Below are 25423 nucleotides of genomic sequence, written 5' to 3'. Positions count from 1 at the left end.
ATGTGAATGAGCATATTTTCATAAAAGAAATGTATTTGCTAGTTAAGTTATAGGTTTTTACTGCGTTTCCTACTTTTAATATTACTATTGTTAGTTTTATCATTATTATCATGTTCATCTATATTGTCATGTTGTATATTCTATAAGTATTTCTTTTATTACTATCTTCATATTTGTTATTAGTACTATATTATTTAAACAAGATTTATTGTATTTAAAACATATTTCTGTTAATTATTTTAAATGATGTAGTTAAGTTTAAGAGAAGGCCTCGAGCCCTAACGTCGTCATGAATAAAGACGAATTACTTACTTACTTACTTACGTATAAATAGGATCTATATTTTAAAGAGCTCCGCATATTCTAGAATAAAGCACGAAATTATCAGTTTTTCATCAATATACTGTTGCTTCCTTACGTAGTCAATTGTGTATTCGTTACTTTCATTAAATCGAAATATAAAATTCAGGGAAATGAGCCGAATTTTTAGCGAACAACTGTTGTTCCATATCTATTATTAACATATACCTTGTATATACTATCTACGATAGTATTATTTGAGGCTTTATCATGGGAAAGGTAGTAAGTCAAAACAATCGAAATTTAGTTTTTTCATGGAGAACGTATTAAACCCTTATGCCAATGGCATGGGAAAGATAGCAAGTCAACTGGTACAGCTGATTAGTTTCTGCGATTGGCGCAAGACGGAATCTGTGTTAAATCCACGAGGTTTGGCACGGAGAAGGTAGTAGGTCAGCCCGTGCCTTTGGTGGAATTAGGTACGGTACAACCTTTGCCATTTGTTGAAAGTCAACTGCATGCAAGCCTTGTTTATAACTATTATAGTTCGTCATAGTGATACTTCAGTTGCCAGAATGACTCCGAAACGTAATCCATTCAAAATGGTAAGTCGTTATTGCCAGCATCTTGACATGACGCTCATACTAGTTCTTTGTTTTCAAAAATAGGTACTACATGTGGCCAACAATGGTTCCAGAAGAAGATGCGGAAATAATCAGAGAAGGTAAACATTTTCGACCATTTCGTGTAATCATGAAGACGCCTGGGGATTTTCGTGACTTCGCCATGGAAAGCAATAGGGCCTACGTATTTAAATACTCAGCACTTTAATATCAGCACTGTGAGCTGGATAAGGATTTCAGGAACCGAACTTCCCTCAGTCAAGAGGAGTCAACGATTTAGAACCATGGAAGGAGCACAATATCCTCAAAAGAGGATTGTCCTATCACGCATCAACAACATACAGAAGGAGACTAACCATCAGGGAATCGAAAAAAAGGTCTTATTAGCTATAAGAGATTTCTTGGATGAAAAATATAATTTGTTTTATCGTGAAATTTCTGCTTGAAACATACACGTCAGCTGACAAACTGATTACACGGTGATTTTTCATAACATATTTTATCGCGCAATTTGTGCCTGAATCATAATTATCATAAATGTGTGTGTTAAACTGATAAATGGATTATTCCTTGATTTTACATGATTTATTTCCAGTAACATCTGCTTCATAATGTTGGAAAAACAATTTGTTTCTTCTCCTGTAAAATTCACATTTTATGACTTACTACCTCTCTTACGTCAATGCCTCATTTAATTATTATATTATATTATATTATATTATATTATATTATATTATATTATATTATATTATATTATATTATATTATATTATATTATATTATATTATATTATATTATATTATATTATATTATATTATATTATAAAAGCCCCGTGCTGCTCCGCAGCATTCGTTATAAGTAGGTGAGATAACCTCTTGATATGCCTGTCGAAGTCACATTGTTTTGCCTGCCCTTTTCAATGGTTTTATGAACATTTATTAAGAAGCGCGATATGGTATGCCGTAGTTCGTAGTCAGAATTCATCCACTCTGACGTCATCATGCCGTCCGTTTGGTAAAAATATATCCATGCATTCGCTTTTTTTAAATCTTCCAGTTGTTGATGTAAAGCTTGGTGTTAAGTTGTAGAAGGCAATAGCATTTTAATGCAGTTCTTCTATGTAGAACGGTTGTCTTGTTAGCTCATATGTTAGTCTCAAAGGAGTGTTTTTTGCCAAGCAGAGAACTCTTTTAATATACATGACTTTCATTCTTTCTAGTGTAGCTAGGTTATCCTTCGATAGGTGTTCCAGGTGGTGTCTAAGGCGTATGTCATGATGGGGTCTGTTTGTACGTAGACTTTTCCTCTTAGCAGAATTTAAGTTATTACGAACGCTCTGCCATCTGTTGAATACATTAGGAAGCTGGGAAAGGTTAGAAAATCAAAGAGTATCTAGCAGGAAATAGCATTATTCCGTGATCAAAGGAAGTGTATAGGCCTACTCTCTGGCTTTACATGTAATAACCAAACATGGCTTCATGCAATGACGTTACTAATGATGAAAACCATATATTTCAGAATATTACGGAAGTGTTGGTCGCTTAGCAACCTACTAAGAAATCTCTCATAGCCAATGAGACTTTTTTTCGGTTCGCTGCACTTTTCATTGGTTTTATGAACATTTATTACGAAACGCGTTATGGTATGCCACAGTTCGTAGTCAGAATTCATCCATTCCGACGTTAGGGTAAGCCTTCGCTTGAGTGATCATTTCATGACTTGATTTTATGATTACCGTAACGTGGGGTAATTCCGATATAATGGGGCATTATCGATCATTCGGTCTTCCTTCTGAAAACTGAGCCTTCCCGCGAAACCACGACGACAATGGATCCAATACGCGGCGTATAAACAAAGGGAACATTATTGGCTATCTGATTGCGCACTAAGAATATGTGCATTCTTGTCTACAATTCACCGGGAGAGGTTGTTAAGAAGTGAGAAATTTATTAAATTATCGCTGTCATTGGAAACTTCTGTTTCAGAAGGTCACATACCATACACTGGCGGTAAGTTAATACTGCAATCCTATCTTCTGTTATTTGGTATCATATAAAGCTTTTGCGCGAGTTTCTACATTACACTGTTTTAAAGTTACGGCTTTTTATATACGAAGTTGTCTTGTTATAGGGTAATACCGATCATGGTGAGGACATACCGGTATGTGAAGAAACTGGGACCTGTCGGAAGGTGTAGATATAACCCTATCCACTTAGAGAATGCAGTAAAAGCTGTCCGTCAAGGGAAAATGAGTATCCGGAGAGCATCTGAACAGTTTGCTGTGCCATATACCACACTAAACGACAAATTGAAGAACAGATATTCACACAAGATGGGTGCACCGACAGCCTTAACGAGGGAGGAGGAAAAAACTCTCGTCGAAGGGCTGCTGTTATGTGCCAGGTGGGGTTTCCCGCTCAGAAATACTGATATACGTAACATCGTCCAGGGTTACTTGAACCACGCTGGGAAGGTCGAGAAAAGGTTCGCAGATAACCGTCCCGGGTTAGAATGGATTCGAGGTTTTCTCAGGAGGAATCAGGAACTCACAGTGAGGATTGGGGAGAACACCAAACGATCCAGGGCAGCAGTTACGAGAGATATTATCATGGACTATTTCCATAACCTGCAAAACACACTAGAGGGAGTCCCTATGTCAAATATTATAAATTATGATGAGACAAATTTCTGTGATGATCCGGGAAATGTGAAGGTTGTTGTGAAACGTGGGGTCAAACATCCTGAGAGAATTTTAGACTCGTCGAAAACGAGTATCAGTGTTATGGTGGCTGCGGCTGCAGACGGTACAGTGTTACCACCATTCACCGTCTACAAAAGTAAGCATCTGTATGACACGTGGACAGAAGGAGGGATCAGCGGTGCTGGTTATAGCCGAAATATGAGTGGCTGGTTTGATCTTACGATGTTCGAGGCATGGTTTAAGAAAATTATGTTGCCTTATATAAAGACACTAGCAAGATTCCCGTGCTTCGCTACGGTATTATACTGAAATTTAGAATTGAATGCTTATTGTTTTATATATAATCTGCCCAAATTCGCCATCTGACTCGTTTTCTAATAGATTACGGCAAGTTTCCTCCCATTTTTCAATCTTTCTTTCCAGCAATCGATTTCGTACTTCCGTGCTAAGTCCAGGTATTCCACCCGGTCAGTTGGGTCCATAATCTTTGCCATCATTTCCTATAACCATTTTTAATATGGAACAAATCCTTCAGGAGATCCAGCGTGGTGTCGTTTTGGGTGCCTTGGCGATACTGAACCCGCGGCCGGACTGCATTCTTGGTCATTACCCGTCCAGGAACCGTTTTCAGCGCGGTCCGCACATTTGACGACGGTCCAGAACATTATTATTATTATTATTATTATTATTATTATTATTATTATTATTATTATTATTATTATTATTATTATTATTATTATTATTATTATTATTATAGATGTTCTGTACCCCACAGCAAGATGCAAGACCGCTACTTGGCGGTAAATTATATCTATTGCCATTGTCATTGTTGAAAATGTGACCAACACCCTTGTCGCGCGTAGGCAAGTGTGCTGGATTTCTGGCCATACGAATGACATACTTCCGTGCATTATTGACCTTATTATGGAGGTGAAAAATTGGACGGTCAATCTCATTCCTATCGTTTATTTCAAATGTGTTCAAATTTTTATATATATGCCAGGAGAATCTACTGCAATCTAAGAACGGTCTCCGAAGGAAAAATGGCTCTTGAAAACGAACCCAGGAAAGATTAAAAATGATCGGTTTATGATCAGAATAAGTACATCGAAAATCTACAGCCTGTTTCCAGTCATTCGACAGGGTCAGGAATGGAATGAATAAAGCCCCCATACAGCGGCGAAAATAGGAATTGTGCCGGCAGCCGAAACCTGTCGCACTCCTCTGGGGCAATGATTAACGAATGACAAATGAAATGAAATTATATTGGACAGTGTTGTTGGAGTGAATGATGACAGGGAAAAACGGAGTATCCGGAGAAAAACCTGTCCCGCCTTTGTTTTGTCCAGCACGAATGTCACATGGAGGACCGGGATTTGAACCACGGAACCCAGCTGTGAGAGGCCGGCGCGCTGCCGCCTGAGCAACGGAGGCTCCTTATAAATACATTATGAACAGTAAAATCAATTGGTCTCACCTCCTTTTACACCCCACCGCCGTTAAGTTTATTTAGCCAACCCCTCCCCCCCCCCAAAAAAGACTAAAAGATGGCGTGTTTCTTTATGTTAAAGGAGATTCCAAACACTAATGTTCACGTCTATTACCTTCAGTTTTGAGATTAAAATAATTCGCTTCATTTCACTTCCTTTCACACTCCTCCACCCCGCCCCCCCCCCCCATAAGAGAATTTTCCGGCAAAAAATACCTGTTTCTTTAATAGTAAAGAATCATCTAAATACCAATTATCACGACTCTAACTTCTTCAGTTTTTGATTTATGTGTCCTCATGAAAGAAATTCAACTCCTTTTCGCTCCCGCCCCCCCCCAAGATGGTTTCCCCCCCAAAACGCGTTTTTCTTTGTTTTAAAGGAGATCCAAATACCAATTTTCATGTCTGTAGGCCCTAACAACTTTAGTTTTTAATAGATGTAAGTATTCTCATACAACTAAGTCAATTAATTTTTTAATTCTTTCACCTCCCCCCTCCCCTTTCATTGGATTTTCCGAGAAAATGTGTTTCTTTACTTTTAAAGAAGATTCCAAATATCAAATTTCACGTCTGTAACATCTTCATTTTTGAGATAACAGTAGCCTAATTAAAAGAATTCAACACCCTTTTCAGTCGTTTTAACCCCCCCCCCCCTCCACCCAAGGGGTATTTCTGAAAACTAAAAATACACGTTCCTTTATTTTTAATAGAGATAAAAAATACCATTTTTCACTTCTGTAACATGTTCAGGTTTTTTTAGATATACTGTATAAATTCTCATTTTAAAAATTCTCCCCGTTTTTAGTTCCCCTTAAGAGGAGTTCCCAAAAACAAATCAACTATGTTTCTTTACATTTACAGGAGATTCAAAATACCACTTTTTACGTCTGTATCATTCTATGTTTCTCAGATATTCTGTAGATATAGTCTTTCAAAAAATTCACCCCAATATGTCACTCCTGATTAACCGCCATTAATTGGAATTTCCAAAAAAAAAACTTGTTTCTTTATTTTCAAATGAGATCCCATATACAAATTTTCAGTTCTGTAATATCTTCAGTTTCTGAGATATATGTATCCTCATTAAAGGCATTCAACCCCTTTTTCACCCTTTTAAACCCGTCCTATTGGGATTTTCTGAAAAAAAAATACGTGTTTCTTTATTTTTAATGATGATTCTAAATACCAATTTTTACATCTGTAAACTTTCAAAGTTTTGAGATATAGATACACTTATTTGAAAAATTCACACCCTTTTCACCCCCGATTAATTGGATTTTCCAAAAACAAAAAAAATACGTGTTTCTTCGTTTTTAAAGGAGATCCAAAACTCCAATTTTCAATTTTATAATATCTTCAGTTTCTGAGATATAAGTATCCTCATTAAATGCATTCAACCCCTTTTCCACCCCTTTCCACTCCTCCTATAGGGATTTTCCGAAAACAAAAAAATACGTGTTTGTTTATTCTCAATGAAGATTCTAAATACCAATTTTTACATCTGTAAACTTTCAAATTTTTGAGATATAGAAACACTCATTTTAAAAATTCACCCACCTTTTCCCCCTCCCATTAATTGGATTGTCCAAAAACAAAAAAATACGTGTTTCTTTATTTTTAAAAGAGATCAAAAGTACCAATTTTCAGGTCTGTAATATCTACAGTTTCTGAGATATAAGTATCGGTATCCTGATTAAAGGCATTCAACCCCTTTTTCACCCTTTTTCACCCGTCCCATTGGGATTTTCTGAAAACCAAAAAATACGTGTTTCCTTATTTTCAAAGAAGACTCTAAATACCAATTTTTACATTTGTAAACTTTTAAAGTTTTGAGATATAGATACACTTATTTTAAAATGTCACCCCCCTTTTCACCCCCTTAGCAACGGAATATCCAAATATCCTCTCTTAGCGAGCACCTACATCTTAATATGAATGTATTCCCAAAATTTCATTTCATTATGTCCAGTAGTTTTGGCTCGGCGATGATGAATCAGTCAGTCAGTCAGTCAGTCAGTCAGTCAGTCAGGACAAGCTATTTTATATATATAGATTACAGGGGCCCAAAGTCATGATAGGCGATAACTTGTCGAGCCATCTCTCAATTAACGTAATCAAGCTATGTGAAAAGCATGACGTCAAATTTGTTCTATTGCCTCCGAATGCTACCCACCTTTGCCAGCCTCTCGATGTTGCCTTCTTTCGTCCCCTAAAGATGGCTTGGCGAAGTGTGCTGGATGAATGGAAGAAAACGAATAGGGGAGTGGTGCACAAATCAGAGTTCCCTAAACTTCTAAAAGAGACATTTAATAAGATAGGTGTAAATTGTGCAACGAATATTATTTCTGGGTTCAGAAAAACGGGTATTGTTCCTTTCTGTCCAGAAAACGTGCTACGCCAGATTCCACATGATGACAGTGCTGATGACATCAGTCGAGAACGATCGTGGACTGCATCGTTCGTTCAACATCTCGAGCGAGCCCGGGTTGGAGAGGCAAGTACAAATGCACCGGTTCGCCGTGCGAAGCGCTTGACTGTTCCTCCCGGCAAAGGGATCGTGGTGAGAGATTTGGCCACCAATGCAGCTGACAAGGATAATGATGATGATGATCAAAGTATAGAGACTGAAGTAACTTCAGAAGAAGAATCAACATCAGAAGAAGACAATTCAAGTTTTGAGGCGAGGGAAACCTGTCACGCCATCTCCACCGCAGAAACTCTATCTTCTCATGAAAGTGGTGGGGAAGATGGGTTGTCTATAAATGACTTTGTTCTCGTTGCATTTCCGACGAAGAAGAGAATTCGGCATTTCATTGGTCAGCTGGTGAGAGTTAGTCCGGGCACACTCGAAGCAAATTTTCTGAGGAAGAGGATCCTGGCTGGCACAACATATTTTGTATTTCCAGACATTTCCGATGTAATGGAAATCGAAAAGGAACAAATTGAGAGGAAACTTATACCAGCGTACTGCAAACGAGGAAAGTTCGTTTTCCTTGATATAGAACATGTTGATGTGGAGTAGAAGGCGACTATGTCCTTGTGTAAAAAATTGTGATTAGTGCCTCTTAAATGTAACATTTTTATCTGTATAAACTGTTTAATATGTCTTACCTATTTTATTATGTTTTACTTTACTATTAGTAAAATATCCCGTATCTTCTTTACTATTGGTTCGAATAGTTTTACTAAATAGCTTGAAAATAGAATGTGTTTAGAGACTTCAATTTTCTTATTTCTAGTGATTTAATGATTGTTTATTTGCTTTGTTTTAGGTTTATATGTTAAGAAATATTTTTAAAAAGTAAAAATGTGATCGGTATTACCCATAAGACGGTCAAATACCGATAATCAAGAAAAATAAATGACTGATCGGAATTACCCCACTCCATGGGGTAACACCGATCACCGATTTTTATTAATTTTTTTCAATATTATCAACTACTTACGATTCTTTGTTACGTCAAATAAAAGCTAATGAATCATTAATCTTATATATTTAATTTGGTAAGTACTACGTAAATAACGCGGAACGTATCCGAAAAAAACCTTAAAAAATGATCGGAATTACCCCATTTGACGGTACTCAAAGTTGGCTGAACCTATCAATGTCTCATGATTCACCGGCCGGTAATTCCGGAGAGATTAAAACAAAAATGAAGTAAATCGGGCCAATAGAACGAACGGACGGATTTGCCAAAGCTGTTTTTAGTAAACTCTTTTAATATATAGATATTCAAGTGTAGCAATATATTGTCTTATTGTGTCTTATTTTAAAAGATGAAAATAGCCTAGTATGTTGCATACGACAAAGTCAGGAAGCCTGGAATAAGAGTAATCCGTTTTGTTAATAACCTACTGGTGTTAGAAAAAGCACGTGAAATATAGATGAAATGTCAGATATCCTGTCTTCTGAAGAAATAAATTATAGCGGGCTTTCATGGGTCAGTATGTTCTCTGGAATTTCTGTGACGTCTCCTCTAAACAGGTAACTTAGCATTGGTCAGTTCATGCTGTCATGAGCACGCTTTTTCGTTAAAGAAGGAAATTTTAGCATGCGTTATATTTACCTATCTGGAGTCCAGTCCAATGAGAGAAGTATAGGAGAAGGATATATACGTATATTGTTCGTTACACAGCCACCAACAGAAAAGGTGTATGAAATTAAAGTTAGAATTTCATTCCTATTAAATAATGATGTTTGAAAGTTGAGTTATATCCATACCCAGTTTTCTACTTTTACTTTCATAAAAGACTAATTTTAAATTTCTGTCGGTAGTTTTCTTTACCCATAACAAAATTAAACAGTCCTCTGTGAAGATCTACTCACAGCCAACTCTCTTCTTCCGAATATCACAGATTGCATGGCTTTGTGTGTGGCGAATCTCACCACATTTAGTCTCATTTTACATGCCTATAACCACATAAATCTGATACAACAACAACAACAATATTATTATTATTATTATTATTATTATTATTATTATTATTATTATTATTATTATTATTATTATTATTATTATTATTATTATTTGTAAAATATGTGTGAATGCTGGAATTTTGTCCTGAATGCAGCAATATAGATCCTGTGGACTTGAATACGCTGAATGAGACTCTAACCAACTATGCCACATAGCAGGTCAACATTTTACATCATATTGGTCCTTCATGACCCTCACAAGACAAAATTTAAATCTAAATCAGAAGAATCCCTTAGAAGAACAATAAACCCATAGCCGACACAGCTTATTACGGACCTTCAATCAAAATGTTCTGCTTATATTGTTACGTGGTAAGCGTCGTGCTTAGTCGAATTGCTTGGTTTTTGACTGGTTACTGTACCTTGTACAAAAAGCTTTTCCGTTGAACTTGCGAAGATAAGTGAACCCCATTTCAGCGTAAATCCTTAAACGAGCTGGAAATCGAATCCAGGACATCTAAGTTAGAAGCAAGAAAGCAAATCCTACACTAAAAGTCCAAGGAAACCTAAAATCGAGTCTTCTAGCATTCACCTCGTCTAACCAGTAAACTGGAAAGGTAGCCATTTCTGTAACTTACCAAATTTTAATATAATGCTTGTTTCAGGATAGATAATGAGGTTGTTTGAATTAGAACAATATTCGGTGCTTTCCAATTGGATCTTAGAACATAAAATTTAGCTACCAAGGCTGGCTCCTGTGTGACATCCGAAATGGCTCCTACGCTCTGTATCGACCCCCACTTCATCAACATTTTTCTTTCACAGTTTAACAGAATAAGCCGGCCCCGTTGTGTAGGCGTAGCGTGCCTGTCTCTTACCCGGAGGCCCCGGGTTCGATTCCCGGCCAGGTCAGGGATTGTTACCTGGACCTGAGGGCTGGTTCGAGGTCCACTCAGCCTACGTGATTAGAATTGAGGAGCTATTTGGCGGTGAGATAGCAGCCCCGGTCTAGAAAGCCAAGAATAACGGCCGAGAGGATTCGTCGTGCTGACCACACGACACCTCGTAATCTGCAGGCCTTCGGGCTGAGCAACGGTCGCTTGGTAGGCCAAGGCCCTTCAAGGGCTGTAGAGCCATGGGGTTTGGTTTGGTTTTAGTTTAACAGACTTAGGACTGCCTACATTACATATATCTGGTCAAAAATATTATTGCAATTTAGCATTACTTCGCCATTAGTTAACTTTTGTGTGTGTGTGTGTGTGTGTGTGTGTGTGTGTGTGTGTGTGTGTGTGTGTGTGTGTGTGTGTGTGTGTGATTTTATGCTATAAACTTGCTTATCTCCTTCCTGAAGTGTCTTGCCTGAAATTTGGCCTGAATTTTCATATTCTGCGTCCCATGCAAATAACTACTGTGATCCTTTCCATTCGAAGTATTAGTTTTATTCCGCTCATTCTAATATTTTAAACTTTGATGCTGATTAAATTGGGTTTTTTTTTTTTTTTGCAAGCTGCTTTACGTCGCACCGACACAGATAGGTCTTATGGCGACGATGGGATAGGAAAGAGCTAGGAGTGGGAAGGAAGCGTCCGTGGCCTTAATTAAGGTACAGCCCCAGCATTTGCCTGGTGTGAAAATGGGAAACCACGGAAAACCATCTTCAGGGCTGCCGACAGTGTAATTGATATTTAAAATAACGCATAAACACTATCAAACTGAGCAGTACAAAGAAATACAGAAACAAACAAGAACTTAGTAATGTCTTAGAAGTGTTGAGGAAAAATTCAGAGGATTCGATATTACACGTATGTAGCTTTACTTCAAGTGAGTTTTAAGTTCTTTCTGCAAATGTAGTTAATTATCACGACAATGCCTTATTAAACCAAAATAATGGGTCTCGCCATTACATCGTAAGAAGCAATGCGGAAACAAACAACTACAATATCTAAAGCTAATGGCTGACATGTTGCACAACTGTAATAATGCTTTTAACCAGACCTAGGTAATGTAGACAGTTGTAGGCCTGTTAAACTGGGAAGGAAAATTATGATGCCGTGCTTCGAGGCCAATTTGGATGGTTTTTCACGGGAGTCAGTTCCAAAAAGAATTTGGAAGCCAATCCGGGCACCATACTTTGTCCTGGTCGTAATTTCAGATGCAGTCATAATACGTTCACATAAATGATATCAGACGTTCAATAAAGTTCATATGTGAAAATCAATGAAGTCGAACGGTTAAGGTTGCTATACTGCACTAATCCTTGAACTGACACAATGTGTCCCAAGTATGTATACCATCATGTTCTTCCCCTTCACACTCGATCTGGGAAAGTAAGTCCTTATTATTTCATGTTCCGCAGTACTTTAAGTTGGATCAAGTGAACCATTTCAAGTATTTGGTTGTGTCCCTCTCAGTTTGGCAGTAGGCCTATAGTAAAGGAAGGCGAATCAAGGGGTAGTAAAGCTTAACGCATTGAGTCTGTGGTTGGAAGGAGGAAGTAAGTTCGCAGTTCGCAGAACAAAGAATCTGTTCGACAGACAGTCTTCAAGTCTACATTGTTGTACGGGAAATATGGGTTAGTTCTGGATATCAGAAGCTGAAAGTAGCGAGGATCGTGTCCGATTTTAGCAGGTAGAAACAATAGAAATAGGTACGTTAGAAATTGTGTTGGTTGAAATTTTATCAATGAATTACATTCGTTTAAGGGTTCATCTGAGGCGGGTGGAGGAGTGTATATTACCATGACTTTTGAAGCATTCGATTGTTTATTATTAGAGAAGCCTTAGTAACGTAAACACCGGGCGAGTTGGCCGTGCGCGTAGAGGCGCGCAGCTATGAGCTTGCATCCGGGAAATAGGTTCGAATCCCACTATCGGCAGCCCTGAAGATGGTTTTCCGTGGTTTCCCATTTTCACACCAGGAAAATGCTGGGGCTGTACCTTAATTAAGGCCACGGCCGCTTCCTTCCAACTCCTAGGCCTTTCCTATCCCATCGTCGCCATAAGACCTATCTGTGTCGGTGCGACGTAAAGCCCATAGGAAAAAAAGTAACGTAAACAACTATGAAATATGGAGAATGGGGACTTTGTTCCTACGCTCAGATTTTCAAACTGAGCACTGAAGGTATAAAGCCTGCAACGAAAATATCGTAAATAGTAATAATAATAATAATAATAACCAAGTTTCAAATACATGCACATTCCGGGCTTTAATTTTCACCTAAAGAATCACTTAAATGCAGGCAGAGCATTCGAAATTAAAGAACTCCTCCAAAGGCCCAGAATGAGATAGGATGGCTCTCATAACCCCAGAAAAACCTGGTATAATCTGAAGAAATTTGTATTATTGAAAGTCCTCATTTAATAAAAACATAGTTTGTAGAATGGAGTATGAATTCATAACCATTCCATTCTGTTCTTGAAGTGTGGAACGACGTGGTACTTTCTGGCGACAGCAGAATTTTTTATGCTTGGTATAGTATTCCCTAGCCCAAGAGGTTATTTCTGCTTGATACACGTATTTGAGATCAGTCAAGCTGTCGAAAGACAATTGAGAGAGATTTTCCCATAATTTATTTTCCACAATCTTCTTATTTCTTATTTAGGTATCTTACTGAGCAAGCCTTCTGAACATTGTGACTGAGGAAGATGTCACAAATGGATTTTTTTTTTTTTCGATACGGTACAATATGTCGGGTCGGTCTACACTGATCTGTTTATACTTTCTGATCTTTTGGTCCCAGAAAAATTTATGCCCAAGAAACCACCATATTCTTATAATCGTATTGATAATATGGAGTTAGGGGTAAATGAAATCCTGGAATATCTTACAATTTCAGTCACACAATGGTTTTTGTGACGTATAGGGATTTATAGTCATTTCTCAGGACCACTCCGTCTTAAACGGTTATCACAAAACCAATGGCCTTGCCATTTTAAGCCATAGATGTTAGACTTGTCGGTGTATTGCAGGTTTGTTATTATTATTATTATTATTATTATTATTATTATTATTATTATTATTATTATTATTATTATTATTATTATTATTATTATTATTATTATTATTTAGGAAAATAACTTACTTAAATTCACAGTCATGAGATTTAAGATGGGATAAAACAGAAAATAATGGGACTACGCCATTTAAAAAATCCAAAACCAAATTACACTTAAAAGTAGAAAGTTCCAAGCAAAGCAGGAGCCATTGTTCACGTACGTGAAGGTGTGAATAAACATTACTTCCTGTTAGTACTGGAATGTATGAATCACATACAAGTTATAGAAACATTAGTATCGTATTACAATAACTAATTAGCTACACTCCAAGTGATAAAATGTGACTTACAAGTATTTCAATGACATTGTACGTGAAGTGTCATGCCGTTTGCATGTAGAACTGAAAGCTCATTCTGAAAATAATTCATTTATATAACATAGATTTTTAATTATAACTACCTTGCATGCATCTCCCATCAAACGGGTGTCTGTAAGCACAGCGAGAAAATATAATTCCCGCCATCACAATAACATATATCGTAATGGTAATTTTATTTCAAGGGAGTGAACATAAATCTATTTTATATGTTTGGACGGTACAAGCTTGTATCACAATAAACATCTTGTTATGCGTTCAGAATACCAATGAGAAAGTTAGACACATTTATAAAGCTATGTTTGATAGCAATATGAAATATGTTATCCAGGAACGCTTTCTCTGAAGACACGCTTAAAGTGGGAACTATTGATCGCACGATTAGGCCTACATTTCTCACACCGCGTTACATTCGTCTCCATCATACATGAAAGAAGAATATCAAGGCCTAAGTTAGAAACGATTTTCTTTTTCAATTCATATAACTGCCTCCTCAATAACTGTCTGTCCATAACAAAAATAACATTATAACACACTCGAAGTATTTTCAACTGCAATATAAATTGAAAAGATAAGAGAAACAATCTAATATTAATAACGTGTTTATTACACGTGTTCTTACGAAACAAACTTGACGACATGAATAATTATAATTTTAATAACAATTATTGTTTTGAAGTTATGTTTATGATAAAGGTCCCTTTCACTAGGGCTATCATAATGTAAACAGAAACTCGGTAAACAAAAAAATTTGTACACAGCTTATAAAGTAAGATACATGAATGTACTAGTAAATGATAAAATGACCGGAGAATGTATATGTATAACAGACAGACAGACAGACAGACAGACAGACAGACAGACAGACAGACAGACAGACAGACAGACAGACAGACAGACAGACAGACAGACAGACAGACAGACAGACTGATAGAGGAATGGAGAGAGAAACACTTGAGAAACCGTGACAAGAAAGAATTGTACATTTTGTATTCGTACTGTAAAGATGTATGCTCTAAGCTTCAACTTGGTTTTATAGGCCTGCTCGTGAGGCTAGCCATTTTTTCAGAAATCGTTCCATATTTCTAGTAAACGATTTATGGAAAAAAAAAAAATAATACTACTACTAATAATAATAATTGAATTTCTTTCCACATTATTGCAAATGTTATGCAAAACTGCCTGCTGAACACGCTCGAACCGTGTAGATCATAGCATAATGCACTTCATTAAAGAGATCATGGCTGAAGTATATCAATAAAAAATTAATTACAATAATAATAGATTAGATTTTGAGAACATTTACTCGGTTCTGGTGATAACAAGAGGCTAGAAATATCAAAAGTAATGGCAATAGTCAACAACATATCCTTCAATACATTGATAATTTTTAGACGTTAACAGCATTAGCCTCATCAGTCTTGTGCACTTCCTAGATGTATACAAGGATGTCAATTTTTCCAAGATATTACAGTAATTACAACAAAAATTCACGGTTTATTGTATTGCAAGTGACATACAGTAATGACATATAATGTTCCTAAAGACGCACTCATTATTTTTCTCCGTAAGTGGATATGAAAGGAAACTTAAGAAAACAATGCATTAATCCAATTTAATTACATCATTGAGACATGTAACAATAAAATATATGCATATGTTATAGGCACAAGTCGAAATCCAGGCGCATCTAGATCCCCCTAGGCATATCGCAATCTACTTGCTGCTTTTACGTAAACTGGGATATGAGACCGGTAAAAAGAGAATTATATGTTACATATTTACCTAATCAAATCGAAATTATACGTAAGAGTGTTAGGCAAACCTTGGAACTAATTCATTTCTTTTTATTAGCTTCCTCATACCGTGCTGTCTTCAGATTTGTTAAACGAAATATTTTACGCGTCTTTCACATTTTGATGTAGTGGAATAAGTCTATTTATTTCATAACCCATTCTTTTTTCAATAGCTTTCTGACGCCGTCTGCACAATTTGTATGATCAATACTTAAACTAATTTATAAAAAACCGTGACAATGAATATTTTACTGGCTATAAAAGGAAACCCTTTGTTATTATTGGAAATTGGCTAAGCATTATTAGGTACATCGATATTTGCCTAGGTTTGAAAACTACACGATTTCTCATTTTGCCTACTACGCCTCATTTTGGCGCTACCATTGATTTTTGAAGTTTCATTATAACCGCATAACCTTTAGTGGTGCTATTTGAGGATCCAACCAGCCTCTGGGCTGATGACCTATCAGGCAGACAGAATCTCGACGATCCTGAATTTTGACATATGTTCCCGGCACATCTGGATTTGGCTAGGCACATCGAAACTTGTGAATGTAACGTATAAAATGAAATGGCGTATGGCTTTTAGTGCCGGGAGTGTCCGAGGACAAGTTCGGCTTGCCAGGTGCAGGTCTCTTGATTTGACGCCCGTAGGCGACCTTCGCGTCGTGATGAGGATGAAATGATGATGAAGACGACACATACACCCAGCCCCCGTGCCAGTGAAATTAACCAATGACGGTTAAAATTCCCGATTCTGCCGGGAATCGAACCCGGGACTCCTGTGACCAAAGGCCAGCACGCTAACCATTTAGCCATGGAGCCGGACGTATAAAAGGAAATGAGGAAAGAGCGGAAGTAACCTTTTCTCTAGCACAAGCTGTATTCTAGTTCAAAAATTAAACATGGTTGTGCATAAAAATTGACTGTTAGTTGATTTCTATGTCGGTTATTATATCTGAGTTGTTTTATGCACATGTTCGTGAGTTCTATCTCAGGTGAAGGAAGGGAGCAAAGAAGTGTTACTTGGAGGGATGTAAAGGAACTTTTGTGAAGTCTAGTCCTGTCACTACAGTTCTGAATACCATTAGAAGTTACTGTCCTGTAACATATCATAAGTATCATGAATACTATTATCTTAATTTACTTCTAGACCTATATTAATATCCAAATCGATAATGAAGTGTACTTGATATTGTGATAAACAATTTGGATGTAACATGCATTTAGGTATACTGAACTTTTTTATTTTTTATTCTTTTGTTTTTATTTTTATTTTTCATTATTTTATTTTTTACTTTTTATTATTATTAACTTGCACTCCCAGTGGATCTCGACTTGTGGGAAATCCAGAGTGAGAATGGAATTCCTCCTGAGTCTCACATTCATTTTAGTTATTGTGGCAGGCCCTTCTTATTTATCGTCCCTGCATAATTTCCCTAGGTCAATTCGTACTGTCTTCCCTTCCAAACCATGTTAACCATGCAGGAATTACAAGCTGTAACTAACATCTGATTAGAAAACCCCACGTACCTGTAGGCATTCTTAGTACTCTTCAGAAAGAACATAGCATGAGGAAAAGTTCAAATATATTATTCAAGAAAGTTTTATTTATTTATTTATTTATTTATTTATTTATTTATTTATTTATTTATTTATTTATTTATTTATTTATTCTCGTCCTCCATGGCCTTCCTTTTTCACCGACACACTTAATTTTCAAGCAGACTTCTTTTTTTCCTTTAGTTCGTGTGATTTCTGTCAAGTTGAGACCGTCAACGATCGCTCGGTTTACTTTAAAAGGCAATGGTTCGATCCCTTGATTGTAAATTAATAAATTTAAAGACGAGACGTCTCACGTTTGGAGCGATACATAACATCTAGCGTCCCATCAGCCAGTAATGGAAATACTGTAAGTGCCGGGTTAATTCCAAGGGGCAACAGCTTGGGACTGTTCAATTAATTCTATCTTCCTTTGTTCCGAGGTTACTAATTGTGAAATACTGTCCCTCCCACTACACCCAGTGAGGACTTGGTAAAGGCAGGTATTTATATAAATGGAGGTACAGAGCACCGTCATTGAATTGTCCTTCAAAGAAAGCTTGCGGTGTTGTCTCAATGGTGCACTAGTCACCAGCTCTTGGAAAGGTTCGGCAATCAAAATGACGAAAAAGTTGCTACAGTGAGGCGAAACGCTGTTAATTTCACGATTGTAAAGTCCTGAAGAGCTTGAATACAACTATATTGCCGTAATAATTCTGAGTTTTGTGATCAGATAATTACATTTGCAGTTTGTTGGGGGAAGAGTTTGTTTCTCCCTCTACGACAAACAGGGAAATTTTAATGATATGTTAAAATATTAATATAATATAAAAAATGAAATCTGAAATTAATGAGATATGAGGTGCAAAGTATCGGTTAGCACTCAATGTTTTCACCTATCTAATTGATTCTTCTTATAGGAGTACTGATTATCTCCTATGCCTACCTTTAAAGGTTTAGTGTATGTGGGACTAACAATGTTTGTTGAGTGATTCTGAGGTAATTTGTATATAAAATGTTTATTTTGACCTATAAATAACTGACATAATAGCCAATAACATCATATGAAAGTAATCGTAAAGAAATAGAAGAGTAATCGAAAAGTCCCCTTATTCCTAAACGCTTTACCCCAATGGTAAAGGGCAGAAAACATATAAGTCCCTCCAGTAATGTGAAGTGTGATCCTCAGTAATATCATGATGAGGACTATTGACGTTCCCAGATACAAGCATATATTCTTACTTTTATCTAGTTGCTTTACGTCTCACCGACACAGATAGGTCTTATGGCGATGATGGGATAGGAAAGGCCTAGGAGTTGGAAGGAAGCGTCCGTGGCCTTAATTAAGGTACAGCCCCAGCATTTGCCTGGTGTGAAAATGGGAAACCACGGAAAACCATCTTCAGGGCTGCCGACTGTGGGGCTCGAACCCACGGTCTCCCGGATGCAAGCTCACAGCCGCGCGCCTCTACGCGCACGGCCAACTCGCCCGGTCTTACTTTTATGGACTTAATAATAATAATAATAATAATAATAATAATAATAATAATAATAATAATAATAATGTGCGACTGCTTAGATAAATCGTCAGCCTGCGGTTTGGAGGCCCGGTCTTCGAATTCCAGTCAAGCCGAAAATTTGAGCCGCGTCTGTTTTTGTTTGTCTTAATATACACCACAGGGTTGGTGTTAGGAAGGACATCCGGCTGTAAAACTGAGATTAATTCACATGATTAACTAGTTCCAGTTAACTGGAAGAAGGCCAGATGATGAAAATAATAATTTTTGAAAGCAAACCAACTCATTTGTCACTACAGACCTGATGGACACATAAATCGAAGGTCATTTTTATTTTAAAAATTAATTGAAACAAACAACAAGTAGGCCTACAACATGCTAAAAACTTCTACCCATGTACCATTAGGCACATCCACACGGTACTTAATTTCAGAAGAGGAAATTCAACATAAAGATTTATTTATTTATTTATTTATTTATTTATTTATTTATTTATTTATTTATTTATTTATTTATTTATTTATTTATTTATTTATTTATTTATTTATTTATTTATTTATGTCATTATAACATTTATCTCAGTGGAGAAGTGGAGATGTCGAATCCTTAACATGAAGGCTAGTCGATCCCCTACATTTCTACTATTGCCTGTCATAGAAAAGTTGGGTGTCACCGAAGAAGTGTACTAGAGAAATGAGAAGCCACATCAGTCTGCCATGCCTTTGGAAGAGGAAACAAGGGATGTGATAACCTGGTGATGTTCTCACTGGCTGCTCACCAAGGTAGCCGTGTTTCGAATCCTGGCCAATGCACGTGTTGTTTTGGTGATATTAGTAAATCACGTTTCTTGTGGTTCTGATTTCACATACAGCTGGAGGTCCGTTACAAAGATTTCTGTGTTAATATCCCCATGGAACTATAAACTTCATTCCTTTCCTTACTACATGCATTAATTTCATACAAACGATTACAGTTACTGGCTGCGAAAAGGTAAAAAGAAGAAAAGATTACAGAGACTGGCTATATTATCGCTCATATCTCAGTGAATAAAGATTAAAGAATCAACTAGAAGAAATAAACATTTCTTTGTGAAGTCTTAGTAGTGACTAAGAATGATAACTATTGTTAAGACGGTCACTTCCAAGTGGTTTGCTTTCTTTAAGGGATAAAGCGGTCAGCTTCACAATGAGCTACTGTTTTTATGATCTATTTCTTAACAATTCTCCTATATTTAATTTTTATATGGTATGCAGTTAAAAAGTACATGCAGCTCACTTCCATTGGAGGTGTGCCCGAAAAGAGCTGCAACACCTCGGAACTGGGACAAGAAATTCTTTTTTGTTTTGTTTTTGTTTTACGCAGATTGATATACTGATATCGCGTTGGATGTTCAATATTTTATATGAATCTGAACCCAGCAAGCCTTTTAACCCTCCGATATTCAGGATAGTTTCTGATGAGAAGTATGGCTTCTATCTCTCACGTTTAAATCGAACCCTCTACCCCTTCTTAACCTCCCTAATTTTTAAATCTCAGAAACAGCCCCTAGAGAATGTTTTCCCAAGATGAGGCGGATACCTGACCATTCTCGGGTCCTGTTGCCTCTATTGCTCACTCTAGGCTATTATTTAAGTTAAAGGCTGTGTTAACTGTCTGGGGAACTTCTCGTTTAATATAAATGTGTCTTTGTATCTTAGCATCAAATATATTTATTATTATTATTATTATTATTATTATTATTATTATTATTATTATTATTATTATTATTATTATTATTATTATTATTATTATTATTATTATTATTACAAAATGTATTCATATATGTGAATTAGAATTTAGAGAGTTCTTAGGATCACAAACTTCATCCTGTTTGGAGGTATTTGGAGTCTTGAAGGACGGAGTTCTCAACACTTCATGGTGTAGGCCTATAAATAGATAGGCATGTCATGTTTGCTGACACTATGGTAAGTGTAGTGTACTTAGACAGACTGTTATCCCCTGTGGGTGGGGGACGCAGACGAAGAATACACCCACGGTATGCCCTGCTTGTCGTAAGAGGCGACTAAAAGGGGTGACCATGGGATGATCAAATATGAACCATGAGACTACTTGTAATTATTACCATCACGCAGGGAACACCATGGGTCGCTTTTACTTGCGCGTAGTACCACTATGTTAGGTACAATGTAGGTTTGTGATTAGTAGTGACAGTGTGTGGCTCAGGATGCATTTTACAGTACCTGTGATTCGTACCCCTAAATGAGCGACACCATGGTTCTGCCTTACCTATGCTTAGACCCAATATGTGAGGAACACCACGGGATAGAGCGGGTCCCGGTGGTTAGTCCACTTACTGTATGAGAGGAACGCCATAGGTTTTGCGTTACCTGTAAATAGCGCCGTAATGTGCGAAACACCATAGGTCTGTGTTACATGTGCGTATTACATTACCTGTGAATAGTACCATAATGTGTGGAATACCGCGAGTCTACGCTTTTGATTAGTACCGCAACATGACAAATAGCATAGTTCTAGTTTCCTAGCGATAAGTACCATTATGAGGGGCCGATGACCTGGATTTTGGACCCATTTCGACTACAAGCATCATCGATTCAGTATTGCGCTTTAGAAGCAGTCCCTTGGTCAGTAATACTATAGTTTAACGCTAGTTTGTGGGAATGTGGGGCATTGCGGGTCGGATCAACTGATTGTTTTAAATTCATGTCCTCTACATTCTTCGTCCTCACATTGTCAAATTCTGGCCAGTGGAGGATTATGGATTTTTAAATTGTCATAACATTTCGTACCATTAGGGGCCGATGACCTGGATGTTAGGCCCCTTTAAACAACAAGCATCATCATCATCATCATCATCATCATAGACAGAATGATCCACTCAACTTAAACTCAGCTGTTAACAAAGCAATGAATGGAATGTCCGCATAGTGTTATACACCTAGTTATCAAGGTATTTTTATTACTATTATTGTTACTATTAATCAATTAATTCATTCATTCATTCATTCATTGGGGCAATGCCTTAGCTTCTAGGTTTTTGGCCTATCCTGGGTTGGATTTTTCATCTTAAAAATCACGTAGCTTCAGGAAGGGCATCTGGCATCAAATACCCGGCAAAAACTAAAATAAGCCTGGGAGGCTAAAACGAGCCCTAGTCCCTCCAAAAATCTGGGATAATCTGAAGGATTTTTTTTTTTACTTAGGCCTATATATTTATTTACATCACATCACAAGCATGGCAATCACACATCTTCAGTTAATGTATTAATTGTCCCTCTTCTATAAAAATAATAATAATAATAATAATAATAATAATAATAATACATAATATTAATAATAATAATATTAATAATAATAATGGAAATCCACAGACTGTTTCCAGTCATTCGACCAGGTCAGGAATGGAATGAATGAAGCCCCATCTAGCGGCGAGGAATAATAATAATAATAATAATAATAATAATAATAATAATAATAATAATAATAATAATAATCTACTCTTTTCCCTACAGTACTACACAAGATAATCATAGTAATCAAGTCTTTTTTTGTGTGTGTGTGTGTGTGTGTGTGTGTGTGTGTGTGTGTGTGTGTGTGTGTGTGTGTGAGAGAGAGAGAGAGAGAGAGAGAGAGAGAGAGAGAGAGAGACAGAGAGAGAGAGAGAGAGAGAAATTGGAGTTCTCGTATGAGGTAAATACCTCTATTCTGCAAACAGATTTACTAGCTCAATATATGTTTTTGGTCTGCTAGCAGTGAAGGAACCTCTAAAGTTGATTGTTGCTGTAGCCAGCCAGGATTCTAAACACTCAATTGTACTTGAAGTACCAGCACTCTACAAACGAAATTATTATCCGAAAAAGTATTGTTCTACAGTTTAGTACCGTATGGAAATTCTATGTATATCCCTAAATTATGATAGACATTTAAATAGTACAGGACTTTTGATAGAACACGGTCTCTATTGGGATTGAGAAAATGTCATTCTGAAGAATGACTATATGTTCTAGAGTTCAAGTTATTTCTCATACAAATATTCAGAGACATTCTTTCACTGCTTTGTTTTAATTATTTCCATTTCACGTCACAGAAAAAACACAAATATTCCCGTTTTTATAAATCTAATACATTTAATAGTTCATATTTCAGCTAAGAGACTATTTTATATCAAAAACATGTAAAAAGAAAAAATATCCTCAATTCAGTTCGTAAATTTCCATTTTCCAACGAGTTTTGTCAATGTTTATAGATATATAAGTGTTTTACATAATTTTATATTCCGCTAATCATCCAGCCCACTTGTGAAGAGAGAACAATACTCAACAGCTGACAGTTAATGAGATGGTAAAAAAATCTGACACTGAACTGACTTACTTCAGAAATTCTCTTCCCTTACTCAAAGAACAAATTAATATTCCATGATTCAGGAAAGATAAAATATGCAATAAGCAACAATTAAATACAGTCCAAGGAAAATTTACCTGCAATAAACATAAAGAATGAAATAAAGTAATATTCCCGAAATCAAGAAAGAGATTAAATATAGGCCTTCATTATTCAACAAATGATAATATTAAGGTACAATAACATAAAAAACAATGGGAGAAAAAGCTAAATCCGGAGTTTGCATAGGCCTATATTTCCAGTATATGACCTCCAAGATCTTTATGGTTCAGAAGTATCTCTAACAGTACAGCAGAACCCTCCTACAATCGTACAATGATATACACACCACCCCCTGAAGTATTGTTCCTATATATCACTTTAGGTTTCTTGTAAGTTTTAATTATAGGTAAAATAAGTTAATATATTTTAAATGCAACTGAATGTATGGTCGGACAGAACACCGGGCTTCATAACTCGAGTCCCACCACGTAAAAGAAGACATTTAATAAATGAACAAATAAATAAAATTATAATATCCTGTAGTAATCCTTTATGTATTTACTTACATACTAATTGTCCTGTGATACGGGTAGTTCCTAAGTTGGTTTTGCTAATGTGCGTTGTTTATCATCAAACTAAATGCCCTATTATTATAGTAGTTCTTATGGTTATTATTTTCTAATTAATTCGGAACTACTTATCCATGATTCATGATATTTATCACTCATAATACAGTCTACTTTTAATCCTTGCTATATGTATTACTGCATAAGTCCTACCTGTGATCCCTGAGGTGATCCTGTCTCCTGAAAGCCTTGCCACATATGTCACAGGAATATGGTCGCTCGTCCGTGTGAGTTCGCTCGTGGATTAGTAGGTTGTAGGACTTGGTGAACTGCCGGTTACAAAACTTGCAGATAAACTGCTTCTTGGGTCGAGATGAAGAAGACCGTCCTCTGCTAGTCGTCGCTCCCGTTGACGAAGACGCCACTCCTGAAGATGTTGCCGTTGATGTGACCGTTGATGACGAACTCGTTGCCACCCCAGACGAAGATGCGCCCAACAATAGACCACTTGCTGCAGCCTGATGGTGGTACATTGCATTCATAAGCAAGGACGGATAAGAATTTTCCCCGGGAAAGGCCGGGAATTGTTGCACTTTACTACTAGAGGTGGTATCGGAAGCGGAGGATGAAGATGAAGTAACGGGGAATTTCAAGTCATCGTCATCATCTAATAAGGCAAGGTCATCATCCACAGTGTCACTTAAATCTATGTCCTTAGTTATGGCCGATAATGACGAAGCACCCTCCTGAGTATTATCTGCAGTAGTGGACGCAGGAGATGAAGCAGACGAAGGCGCTTTAGGAAGACCGAGACTGGAGGCAGTAGCAAGACGTAAAATGTCTAAAGATCCTGGTGAGAGACGCTGCAGCGTCAAATAAGACTCCAGAGCCTGAAGATTAAGCGCCGCGGCGGCAGGAGACGACGCTGGTAACAGCGCCGCCTGCTGGAGGGATGACATCATCGCACTCTGTAAAGACAGTGCCACACTGTGCAATGAACGCTGTAATAAACTTTCTACGGTGGGCGTCGACTCTTCTCGTGGCGTCGTGGCGCCAGACTGCTGTTGCATAGCGCCAGATGTAGGAGGTAACGTCGGCATCTCGTAAGAAAATGTACTTCGTCAGTGATTCAAGAAGATCTGCATATCAGAATTAAATAACCACACTTAGCCCACAACCAGAATAATTTATATTACTAGACTACTAATTATTCAAGACTGAAACTTCTTTCATAAGCTCGAATGCCATAGAATCCACTGTTCTATTAATGTTCAGAGTTCGGATACCTGAGATCATTTCACGTTCTTAAAAATTCTGTAAAATACTGCGTGCACGTCATTATAACCTTATTAATCTCTTTCAGAATGAGTAAATTGTAATTAAGTCCAAAGAAGTACTTATCACATTCCCCAACACCCTAAGTCCCAACGTAAATGTAACATCGTTCGAGTATTTGAACTGCCTCAGTAAAAAAACAAAACACAAGCGCATCGCCAGCAGATCATAACGAAAGAGTTAACGGTCCAGCACGGATCCAGTTCGACTTCTTCAAAAAAGTATATGATAAATTAATTCACTCACGGGGTAAAGCTTATCATCAGTTGTAATTATTAAAATTATAAGAAATTAAACGAGTACATTCAAAGAAAGTCACATCAGGTTATCACGAACTAATATGTAAAAATTCTCTGGCACAAACCA

General features: G+C 37.0%; 1 protein-coding gene across 1 annotated transcript in view; it reads right to left on the bottom strand.

The window, feature by feature from the left end:
• The window catches only part of LOC136876647 (protein sister of odd and bowel), a 100837-nt gene extending 75633 nt beyond the window's left edge, over window positions 1-25204 (bottom strand). The window contains exon 1 of the mRNA XM_067150591.2: window positions 23936-25204. Within this exon, the coding sequence (XP_067006692.2) occupies window positions 23936-24822 (887 nt within the window). The 5' untranslated portion in view covers window positions 24823-25204. The remainder of the gene's footprint in view (window positions 1-23935) is intronic.
• Window positions 25205-25423: the final 219 nt, after the last annotated feature.

Source organism: Anabrus simplex, chromosome 1, assembly GCF_040414725.1.
Source record: "Anabrus simplex isolate iqAnaSimp1 chromosome 1, ASM4041472v1, whole genome shotgun sequence".
Classification (NCBI taxonomy): domain Eukaryota; kingdom Metazoa; phylum Arthropoda; class Insecta; order Orthoptera; family Tettigoniidae; genus Anabrus; species Anabrus simplex.
This window is presented reverse-complemented; position numbering and strand designations above follow the sequence as displayed.